This window comes from Haliotis cracherodii, unplaced genomic scaffold (genome assembly GCF_022045235.1).
Source record: "Haliotis cracherodii isolate W230 unplaced genomic scaffold, xgHalCrac1.p SCAF_25, whole genome shotgun sequence".
In the NCBI taxonomy this organism is placed as follows: domain Eukaryota; kingdom Metazoa; phylum Mollusca; class Gastropoda; order Lepetellida; family Haliotidae; genus Haliotis; species Haliotis cracherodii.
Genome location: NW_027266281.1, coordinates 6,577,531 through 6,589,504, shown reverse-complemented (window position 1 = coordinate 6,589,504; position 11,974 = coordinate 6,577,531). Strand labels below are relative to the sequence as shown.

General features: G+C 45.3%; 2 protein-coding genes across 2 annotated transcripts; one reads left to right on the top strand and one right to left on the bottom strand.

Annotated features, from left to right (window-relative positions):
* Positions 1-4,651: 4,651 nt before the first annotated feature.
* Positions 4,652-6,409, bottom strand: LOC139472681 (proline-rich protein 36-like). The gene has a single exon (XM_071255141.1). It carries the CDS (start codon positions 6,407-6,409, stop codon positions 4,652-4,654), a length of 1,758 nt encoding a protein of 585 aa, XP_071111242.1.
* A 309-nt stretch (positions 6,410-6,718) lies between these two features.
* On the top strand, positions 6,719-9,999 carry LOC139472680 (mucin-2-like). Its single transcript, XM_071255140.1, has 3 exons — positions 6,719-6,834; positions 7,576-9,171; positions 9,618-9,999. The coding sequence occupies exons 1-3, from the start codon at positions 6,719-6,721 to the stop codon at positions 9,997-9,999; spliced, it is 2,094 nt and encodes a 697-aa protein (XP_071111241.1).
* The last annotated feature ends 1,975 nt before the right edge of the window (positions 10,000-11,974 follow it).

Here is an 11,974-nt window from a genome sequence, read left to right as displayed (position 1 = left end):
TATTTAACAAATGTCAAAACAATAGTCAGGGTCATTCAACACATTGATTACATAGGGAATAACTTGTTCGACAATGCAGAAAGATCCTCACCGAGGTCAATATCATTCCATGAATTATTGCTAAATTTTCTTGAAATGCAGATTAATGCAATGCAGTATTTACTTTTATTTCTATTTATTTGGCTTTTCCATTACACTGTTTTGACAGAGATCTAACCTTGATATGACACTTTGTTCAGAAATGATATGAATAAGATAATACTTTATTATTCCCAAGGAAATTTGGGTTACATTGTAAAAGCACAGAGAAACAAGTATAAGATTCATGATTTAAGTTAAATACACTCATACATACACACACAAACACAACAACAAAACAACATCCAAACACTAATCAACTAATGAATTGGGTGGTCAGACTAGGTTGTCATCATACTCTGAGGGCATGGATCTTTGCTGATAATAACAATCACTAGATTGCCTGGTCCATGTTCAATTATTTACAGGCCGCCATCACAGAGTTGGACTATTGTGAGTGTGATTTTTCACATTTCATTGAAATATACCATGATGAATACATGTAGTTTGTAATTATCACACACAAAAATACTCACTCAATACTTCGTATCCTCCCTTAGGATGTCTGTGAACCTCCCCACAAACCCTGAACATGCTGAAACAGAAAACAACTAACTTGTCTAAATCCTTTCAAAGTTTCAGTGTGAATTTGTTAAAGATTGATCAGCTGCCATTATTCATTGTAATCCATATCTCACTTTCAGGTGGTCCAGATGGCATGATTGGAATTGAATGCCACGTTTTGTATGACATGCACTTTGCCAGATTTATACCCTTGGTAACTGACCCTTATCATCAAATCCCAGCGTTATGTTGAGAATAAGGACACGACCCTTAAAAGTCCTACACCTGTAGCTCTTATGTAAGCCCAAATCCCATGTCACAACAAACACTTGATCATAATAATAACAAAAAGGTTTCCGAAAACAACAAAACTAAAAGGCCCTTGACGTTTACAGTAGTAACATGGAGATCAGGAAAATATCTAAATCAATCCATTCCATAAGATCTCTGTATAAAAATCATGGAACAGTATGTCTCGAAGCCCTGCTACGTACCTGGCATCCGCAAGCTGCTCTTCCTTCCTTCTGCTCGGGATCCTAAACGATTGTGTAATGTTGCCTTCTGATCAATAAAAAGAAGACCACTATTAGATCTACCACTGAAAAAAGGTTCCAGCCCCCCCCCAAAAAAAAAACAATTAAAATATACACTCATTGTGGGATAAATGACTTTGATAGGTTGGACAGTTGATGAATTTTGGTTTCCCTTGTGCACTCATATAGAATTGTGCTAAAATTGCCTGTGACAGATAAAATTGTCAAATCGTTTGAGACTCAAATATTTTATTACACAATGCACATACATAATTGTATTTAAACTGATGTCCACAGCACTGGCTCGATCTACCTGATGGCACATGAACAGTTTGTTGCAGAAACCCTCACTTCAAAAACATCTGAAAATACATTGAAGTTGTGAAGAAATACATACAAATTTCAATTATATGAATGCAATTAAATAAGTGTTCTACTATTAAACACTTCAAACACTGTCTCTGTCTGATGGCACATGGGCAGCTTGTTGCAGAAAGCCTCATTTTAGAATCTTTTGCCAGAAAAATCTGTAAATACATTGAAGCTGTGAAGAAATACATACGGATGTCAATTGTATGAATGCAATTCTCCTATTATTTAACACTTAAAACATGGTGCCGTGTCACTTTGACTTTTTTTTAAATATCTTTTATATAATTCACATTAACAGGATCATCTGCATAGTCAGTAACCAAGAATTATTGTTGCAGTTTTATGTAACTTTCATACTCATTGATTCAAATTCGTTGATTAATTTACCCTGCATATGAAATAGCCCTTATCTCTAAGTTGTGTATGGTTCCGTTCTTCCCCATAGACCGAGTCGGGACGCAGGAATCCATCGCAGGATGCTGGAATAGTAATAATTACCATATACACATATTCAACTATGAGACAGACTTGAATTTGTGTTTCATGAAAGATTTGTGAATGATTATGGTTTACACAAAAATTCGTTTTATAGAAAAAGCCAAAAAATTGCATTCTTGACGGTTGCAATATACGTCACACACACACACACACACACACACACACACACACACACACATATATATATATATATATATATATATATATATATAACACCTTAATAATAATCAAATTTAATAATAGACAACCGAAATGCCCCAAAACACAAAAAGTAAAGTAAATAAAATAAAGGGCTTGTACACATTTAAAGGGCTGATTATGAGTCATTATGTCTGTCTTAGCCAAATCATGGTACGTCCATGGAAATCAGTTCAAAACAACAGCATAAATGACATAAAGGTGATCTGTCAAAGTGGTCATTGTTATTTAGTGTAAAACCACAATATACCTACTTTTACTACTGTTGATGAACCCATCGTTGTTACACTGGAATCCCTTGTTCAACTTGGAACTCCCCGCTCTCTTAGATTGAATTTGAACAAAATTCTCGACGAAGATGAACGAGACATGCGAGACGAGCGCTAAATCGCTTCCGGGTGTTAGCTTTGCCTCCAATCGGCAAAAACCTCGTTTTGGAATTTGACCTTGGGGTCATGCATAAATATTAAGAGAGGTCTATAACGTTCCCCATCTCTAGCGTAAATCGCTGTGAGTTGTCTTTTCTTATTCCGGTGGTGACCTTGCCCTCGCTCGAAGCTGTCACTGACATGCAAGCAGACTTCAGTTTGTTAATTTTCACGTCTTCCGTATAGGGTGTATACCTTTTGCCCCCAATGGAATCTGTTTATCTGATAATTGAGACGTATTGTGTTCGCGCGTTGACGTTTTACACTTCATAATCAGTACCTACTACAGAAGGTTTTCTGTGTAGATAGAACATGTCGGTCTGATAGAGTACTGTCACCTCAAAGAATAATAGCGTATGCAATTGCAGTCAACAGCTCACAATTAACATAATATGTAGATCAAGATAGATCCCGGTCTTATTCACAATCCCTCTCATGGTTATATTATTAATTTATCTTAAAGGAAACAAAGCAGTAGACACAGCATGGCCATTCCAAAATATTTCTTTAGAAAATATTGTTCTACGAGATTAGCAAGAAAATGAGTCTTTTCTGGTAGTCTTTCGACAATTTCAACACATAGGGCAGTGAAATTATTTGTTGACATACGTTCGATTTAGGATGAAATAAACTTTTAGACATAAGCACATTTTACAGTGTGTTTGAAAAATAAGATATATAAATACAGATAAATGTGTATTGATAAAAAAAACTCTCGTAAGCAGTTAAAAACTTTAGTTGGAAGCTCAATATTGCACATTTCTCTGGGCGCTCACCGTCTACACAAACAGCTTTCCCAGATCTCGTCACCAAACATCGGGAATTCAGGCTGCAGGTCTTGGATGCACAGGGCCCAGTCTGGACCTTTAAACACAAAGGAAGGGGACCAAATGTATTTATTGCCTTTACTATGATGTGGAGGCGGTCTATATAACAGGATTGTGAGAAAAAATGATCTGGGCCCCGTTCCACAAAGCCATCTTAGCGCTAAGGTGATCGTAACTCCCATTCTTTAACACTGGCTTACGAGAGTCGTTGCGCTCAGATCGCTTTGTTGAACGGTGTCCTGATGTAATAACGTAAACTCTGAACCTGGACCTGATGAGTGCACATGGCGTTCTATGATAATTGAGAAGACATCATGAAACTTATGAATTTAGATTTGATTGAGCAGGCTGTATATTTTACTTACATAAGAGTGATCCTTAAACTGTACGATGTATCCTTCCCTCTTCATAATTTTCTCTGCTTCATCACTTGATAGTCGACAGGTTAAAGTTTCATAATTGTATTCGAAACTTAAACATCCGCCTTTTTCATGACATCTGACTTGGCACAATTTGATGCCGATGTTCCTGATGGTGACTAAACAAGGTGGCAAGTTGTCCACCTTCGGAGGTTCACATTGTTCTGTGCTGCATATGGAAAATACTGACATGAAGTAAAATGCCAGGCATAAGTTTCCAGCATCGCTTGACCACATCGGCGTCATCTTAAAGTGTTCACAGATGATCCCAGGATTCACGACTACTTCCGGTTCCACGGGCTGTCACTTAGGAGATGACGATGACGCGACTATCTACACGATGTTCCCAAAGTACCACCAGGAAGGTTGGGGCCTGCTTATAACCAGCGTGGGACGTCACGTGATGCTATATGTTGCTGGCTGGAGGAGATCAATACAACAACGGCTTACACAGCGTTTGCTGGCACTGGTTCTTGTAGCGTCAAGTGGCTTAAAACTGGGTAAAGAAGTTGTTGGTTTATTTCTCGTGGGGACAGTAGATGTAACATCTGGAGGAGGGTGGGGACAGTAGATGTAACATCTGGATGAGGGGTGGGGACAGTAGATGGAGCATATGGAGGAGGGTGGGGACAATAGATGGAACATCTGGAGGAGGGTGGGACAGTGGATGTAGCATCTGGAGGAGGGGTGGGCACAGTGGATCAAGCAATTGGAGGAGGGGTGGGGACAGTGGATCAAGCAACTGGAGGAGGGCTGGGAACAGTGGATGGAGCAACTTGAGGAGAGGTGGGGACAGTGGATGGAGCAACTGGAGGAGGGGTGGGGACAGTGGATGGAGCATCTGGAGGAGGGGTGGGGACAGTGGATGGAGCAACTGGAGGAGGGCTGGGAACAGTGGATGGAGCATCTGGAGGAGGGGTGGGGACAGTGGATGTAGCATCTGGAGGAGGGTGGGACAGTGGATGTAGCATCTGGAGGAGGGGTGGGCACAGTGGATCAAGCAATTGGAGGAGGGGTGGGGACAGTGGATCAAGCAACTGGAGGAGGGCTGGGAACAGTGGATGGAGCAACTTGAGGAGAGGTGGGGACAGTGGATGGAGCAACAGGAGGAGGGGTGGGGACAGTGGATGGAGCATCTGGAGGAGGGGTAGGGACAGTGGATGGAGCAACTTGAGGAGGGGTGGGGACAATGGATGGAGCATCTGGAGGAGGGGTGGGGACAGTGGATGGAGCATCTGGAGGAGGGGTGGGGACAGTGGATGGAGCATCTGGAGGAGGGGTGGGGACAGTGGATCAAGCAACTGGAGGAGGGTCGGGGACAGTGGATGGAGCAGCTTGAGGAGAGGTGGGGACAGTGGATGGAGCATCTGGAGGAGGGGTGGGGACAGTAGATGGAGCATCTGGAGGAGGGGTGGGGACAGTGGATCAAGCAGCTTGAGGAGGGGTGGGGACAGTGGATGGAGCATCTGGAGGAGAGGTGGGGACAGTGGATGGAGCATCTGGAGGAGAGGTGGGGACAGTGGATGGAGTAACTGGAGGAGGGGTGGGACAGTAGATGGAGCAACTTGAGGAGAGGTGGGGACAGTGGATGGAGCATATGGAGGAGGGTGGGGACAGTAGATGTAGCATCTGGAGGAGGGTATGGACAGTAGATGGAGCATCTGGAGGAGGGTATGGACAGTAGATGGAGCATCTGGAGGAGGGTGGGGACAATAGATGGAACATCTGGAGGAGGGGTGGGGACAGTAGATGGAACATCTGGAGGAGGGGTGGGGACAGTAGATGGAGTATCTGGAGGAGGGTGGGGACAGTAGATGGAACATCTGGAGGAGGGTGGGGACAGTAATTGTAGCATCTGGAGGAGGGTGGGACAGTAGATGGAACATCTGGAGGAGGGTGGGGACAGTAGATGTAAAATCTGGAGGAGGGCGGGACAGTAGATGGAACATCTGGAGGAGGGTATGGACAGTAGATGTAGCATCTGGAGGAGGGTGGGACAGTAGATGTAACATCTGGAGGAGGGTATGGACAGTAGATGGAGCATCTGGAGGAGGGTATGGACAGTAGATGGAACATCTTGAGGAGGGTATGGACAGTAGATGGAGCATCTGGAGGAGGGTGGGGACAGTAGATGTAGCATCTGGAGGAGGGTATGGACAGTAGATGGAGCATCTGGAGGAGGGTGGGACAGTAGATGGAGCATCTGGAGGAGGGTGGGGACAGTAGATGTAGCATCTGGAGGAGGGTATGGACAGTAGATGGAGCATCTGGAGGAGGGTGGGGACAGTAGATGGAGCATCTGGAGGAGGGTATGGACAGTAGATGGAGCATATGGAGGAGGGTGGGGACAGTAGATGTAGCATCTGGAGGAGGGTATGGACAGTAGAAAGAACATCTGGAGGAGGGTATGGACAGTACATGGAGCATCTGGAGGAGGGTGGGGACAATAGATGGAACATCTGGAGGAGGGGTGGGGACAGTAGATGGAACATCTGGAGGAGGGGTGGGGACAGTAGATGGAGTATCTGGAGGAGGGTGGGGACAGTAGATGGAACATCTGGAGGAGGGTGGGGACAGTAATTGTAGCATCTGGAGGAGGGTGGGACAGTAGATGGAACATCTGGAGGAGGGTGGGGACAGTAGATGTAAAATCTGGAGGAGGGCGGGACAGTAGATGGAACATCTGGAGGAGGGTGGGGACAGTAATTGTAGCATCTGGAGGAGGGTGGGACAGTAGATGTAACATCTGGAGGAGGGTATGGTCAGTAGATTGAGCATCTGGAGGAGGGTATGGACAGTAGATGGAGCATCTGGAGGAGGGTATGGACAGTAGATGGAGCATCTGGAGGAGGGTGGGGACAGTAGATGTAGCATCTGGAGGAGGGGTGGGGACAGTGGATGGAGCAACTGGAGGAGGGTGGGGACAGTAGATGTAGCATCTGGAGGAGGGGTGGGGACAGTGGATGGAGCAACTGGAGGAGGGTGGGGACAGTAGATGTAGCATCTGGAGGAGGGGTGGGGACAGTGGATAGAGCAACTGGAGGAGGGGTGGGGACAGTGGATCAAGCAACTTGAGGAGGGGTAGGGACAGAGGACGGAGCAACTTGAGGAGGCAAGAACTTGGCAAGAACAACTCGTCCTCATTAAAAACAATTTTCTGCTGGCATGCCAAGTGTGGTTTTCTAACTAGACCTCGTTTATTTTATTATTAATTGTAATTGTTACTAAAGGCACAATGACTTATTTGCTCTGTTATCTTTCGCCGTTTAGCTGTCCGTGTTGAAGAAAAAAGAAGTTGTGTGTGTTTGACGTCATCAGGCTTACCATCCATAAAAAATAAAATAGCAGTTTATCAGAAATTGAAATATTTAAAAGGACATATACTTCGCAAATAAATGAACACAATTAATTCCAAGAAGATATTTATGAATCGTATTACACCAAGTCGCAATAAAGGTGTACTAAATATACATTTTCAGACACATGAAGATCTGGGTAGAAAAGGTTTTCAGCAAACTTTGCTTGCCGTTAAAGGTGACTATGCTGACTTGGTTGTCAGCGCATCCCAATCCCGTGTCCAATCACTTACAAACATATTTTAAAATTAATGTCAAATTCATTTCAAATAAATTAAAAATTCCCATCACCTACACAACAGCCACCCCAACATTCCCATCACCTACTCAACCGCCACCCCAACATTCGCATCACCTACACAACCGTCACCCCAACATTCCCATCACCTACACAACAGCCACTCCAACATTCCCATTACCTACACAACCGCCACCCCAACATTCCCATCAACTACACAACAGCCACCCCAACATTCCCATCACCTACACAACCGTCACCCCAACATTCCCATCACCTACTCAACCGCCACCCCAACATTCCCATCACCTACACAACAGCCACCCCAACATTCCCATTACCTACACAACCGCCAACCCAACATTCCCATCACCTACACAACAGCCACCCCAAAATTCCCATCACCTACACAACAGCCACTCCAACATTCCCATCACCTACACAACCGCCACTCCAACATTCCCATCACCTACACAACAGCCACTCCGACATTCCCATTACCTACACAACCGCCACTCCAACATTCCCATCACCTACACAACAGCCACTCCGACATTCCCATCACCTACACAACAGCCACCCCAACATTCCCATCACCTACACAACAGCCACCCCAACATTCCCATCACCTACACAACAGCCACCCCAACATTCCAATCACCTACACAACCGCCACTCCAACATTCCCATCACCTACACAACAGCCACCCCAACATTCGCATCACCTACACAACCGCCCCTCCAACATTCCCATCACCTACACAACAGCCACTCCAACATTCCCATTACCTACACAACCGTCACCCCAACATTCTCATCACCTACACAACCGCCACCCCAACATTCCCATCACCTACACAACAGCCACTCCAACATTCCCATTACCTACACAACAGCCACCCCAACATTCCCATCACCTACACAACCGCCACCCCAACATTCCCATTACCTACACAACCGCCCCTCCAACATTCCCATCACATACACAACCGCCACTCCAACATTCCCATTACCTACACAACAGCCACTCCAACATTCCCATCACCTACACAACAGCCACTCCAACATTCCCATTACCTACACAACCGTCACCCCAACATTCCCATCACCTACACAACCGTCACCCCAACATTCCCATCACCTACACAACCGCCACCCCAACATTCCCATCACCTACACAACCGCCACCCCAACATTCCCATCACCTAAAAACTGCCACCCCAACATTCCCATCACCTACACAACCGTCACCCCAACATTCCCATCACCTACACAACCGCCACCCCAACATTCCCATCACCTACACAACCGTCACCCCAACATTCCCATCACCTACACAACCGCCACCCCAACATTCCCATCAACTACACAACAGCCACCCCAACATTCCCATCACCTACACAACAGCCACTCCAACATTCCCATCACCTACACAACCGCCACCCCGACATTCCCATCACCTACATAACCGCTACCCCAACATTCCCATCACCTACACAACCGCCCCTCCAACATTCCCATCATCTACACAACCGCCACTCCAACATTCCCATCACCTACACAACCGCCACCCCAACATTCTCATCACCTACCCCACAATCAGACCAACAGGTAACTTGTCATTACTTGCTGTGCTGTTCTCTGATACAAGTTTCGACAGGTCTGTAATCTTGGTGCAGCCACTAACCTTTACCTTGATGTTCGTGAAACATTTTCCTCGAGGCCTACGACCGCCGTTCGAACCTCCTTAAGAGGTCAGTCTCCATTTTGTAATTGTGCACACTAAGTTGGCTGACAACACGCAGCCATCGCGTGCCACGCCAGGCCATCAATCCTGTCACCCACAGCCAGGCCACATCATCAACCACACTCCCACATCGCACAGCCACGTCATCAACCACACTCCCACATCGCACAGCCACGTCATCAACCACACTCCCACATCGCACAGCCTTCGTTAACCACGCCAGGCCATCAATCCTCTCACCCACAGCCCAGCCACGTCATCAACCACACTCCCACATCGCACAGCCACGTCATCAACCACACTCCCACATCGCACAGCCTTCGTTAACCACGCCAGGCCATCAATCCTCTCACCCACAGCCCAGCCACGTCATCAACCACACTCCCACATCGCACAGCCACGTCATCAACCACACTCCCACATCGCACAGCCTTCGTTAACCACGCCAGGCCATCAATCCTCTCACCCACAGCCCAGCCACGTCATCAACCACGCTTCTCCAGCGCACGGCCTTCGTTAGCCACGTCAGGCAATCAATCCGCTTGCCCAAAGTCCAGCCACGCCATCAACCACGCTCCTAGAGCGCACAGCCTTCGTCAGCCACGCCAGGCAATCAATCCTCTCACCTACAGCCCAGCCACGTCATCAACCACGCCCCTACAGTGCACAGCCTTCGTTAGCCACGTCAGGCAATCAATCCGCTTGCCCAAAGTCCAGCCACGCCATCAACCACGCTCCTAGAGCGCACAGCCTTCGTTAGCCACGCAAGGCAATCAATCCTCTCACCTACAGCCCAGTCACGTCATCAACCACGCTCCTGCGGGATTTCTGGACGGGTGGTATCGGTTGAGCAGGATCCGCTCACCATTTCGAGAACACCTGATACCATCACTTTTTGATAGTGTTTCATAAACACATGCTCATGATAAAGCTGGATTCGAACAAACGACTAATAATAATTTAATTATTCTTGAATATAGAAAGAAGGATTTTGCCACTTTTATTTCGATGGCTAAAACAGTTATTTCCTGCAGTAGTATAGGTAATGGGGGTTCTGGACCACTTCCACTGAAGCAGGATTCATATACCTATACTGCTACAACAGGGGGGATTTTTTATGTGTAAATGACTATGCGATTCAACGATAGTCATAAGATTAAACTAAATTGACCACCACCTGGAGTCTATGATATAAATTTTTATAGGTATTGGGGGTTCTGGACCACTTCCACTGGAGCTGGATTTATATTAAACGAAACATCAATATTAATTAATAATGAATAAAATTTACTATAGCCCACGAGGATATTGGAAAGGTGTAGGAGCAATAAAAAAATTAGCCACCGCGGCTAAGGTATCTAAAGATGTGGCCAAGGATTGGTTAAAGAAACAAGCGTTGTGGCAAATATATTTACCGGCACCGCGTTATATACCGAGGAAGAAGTTTGATATTTCTACGACGAATGAAGTTCATCAGGCTGACCTCTTGTTTCTTCCACACGATAAGGTAAAATGCAAAACGTATAAATACGCTTTAACAGTAGTGGATGTGGCTAGTCGATACAAAGAGGCTGAGCCATTAACCTCGAAAGATTCAACAGAAGTAGCTAATGCACTGAGTCGCATATATAAACGCGGACCACTAAAATGGCCTAAGATATTTCAAGTAGATCCCGGTCGTGAGTTTATGGGATCGATAACTAAACTTTTAACAAAGCACGACGTCAAAATCGTCCGTGGTGAAAGAGAGGCCCACCGTAGTCAAGCTATCGTCGAAAGATTTAACAGGACTCTAGCGGAACGTTTGTTTGGCTATCAGTATGGGATCGAAATGAAATCCGAGCGATTGAGATCAACCGAATGGGTGACACGATTATCAGCCGTTGTATCAGCGCTGAATAATGAAGTGACGAGATTAATAGGGAAGAAACCATCCGATGCGATTAAAATGAAATCCGTGACTTCCGAATCTTCAGCACCGAGGAGAGGCAAAGAACAAAAACTTCCGGATAGAGTAAGGGTAAGATATTTATACCAGCCCGGTGAACTCGAAGGAGGCCTACGTCGCGCAACCGATCCCATATGGTCCCTTAAGACGTATAACATTAGTCGATTGGTTACGAAAGAAGGAGAGCCTATTCTTTATTATCTTCAAGATGGACCGGGTAGGGCATTTGTACGAGAAGAATTGTTCATAGTTCCCGACGGTACGGTATTACCACCATAACCATAAGCATAGGTAGTTACACCATCATTATCAATCCATCTCTTTGTATCTAAGGGGGATAATGATGTCTTGTTCATTCTTAATCCATATATCCTATGATCGTAACTTCTTAAAGAGTTCATCTCGTGTTTGAATGTTCTACCATTGAATAATGATTCTTTATACTGTTCGTGTTTGATATGCTTTTTTACAACATACTTCTTAACACCCTTGGCTTTTCTTATCTCTCCATTATCGGACTTTTTTATAGAATACATCTTAGGTCTTAATCCTACATACTCCGCTATAGGAGTCCCAGCACATTCATCCTTCATCTTACCTAACACCTTTTTATTTACTACGCTGTGCAGTGGATTATCTTTAGGGTAATCGCTCGTGTCGTACATATCTATTTTTTCTGCCATATCTTTATACACATCCTCGGTTTGTATTTCCATCAACAAAGAATCTGTGTCGGTATATAACACCTCGCATCTATCGCCGTATTGC

Excerpts from the sequence above, each read along its gene's own strand:
- LOC139472681 (XM_071255141.1), bottom strand. The coding sequence starts at position 6,409 with ATGTTCCATCTACTGTCCCCACCCCTCCTCCAGATGTTCCATCTATTG.
- LOC139472680 (XM_071255140.1), top strand. The coding sequence starts at position 6,719 with ATGGAGCATCTGGAGGAGGGTATGGACAGTAGATGGAGCATCTGGAGG. Across the intron at positions 6,835-7,575 it reads GATGGAGCAACTGGAGGAGG|CCACCCCAACATTCCCATCA; the intron begins GTGGGGACAGTA and ends CCTACACAACAG. Across the intron at positions 9,172-9,617 it reads TCTGATACAAGTTTCGACAG|CCCAGCCACGTCATCAACCA; the intron begins GTCTGTAATCTT and ends TCTCACCCACAG.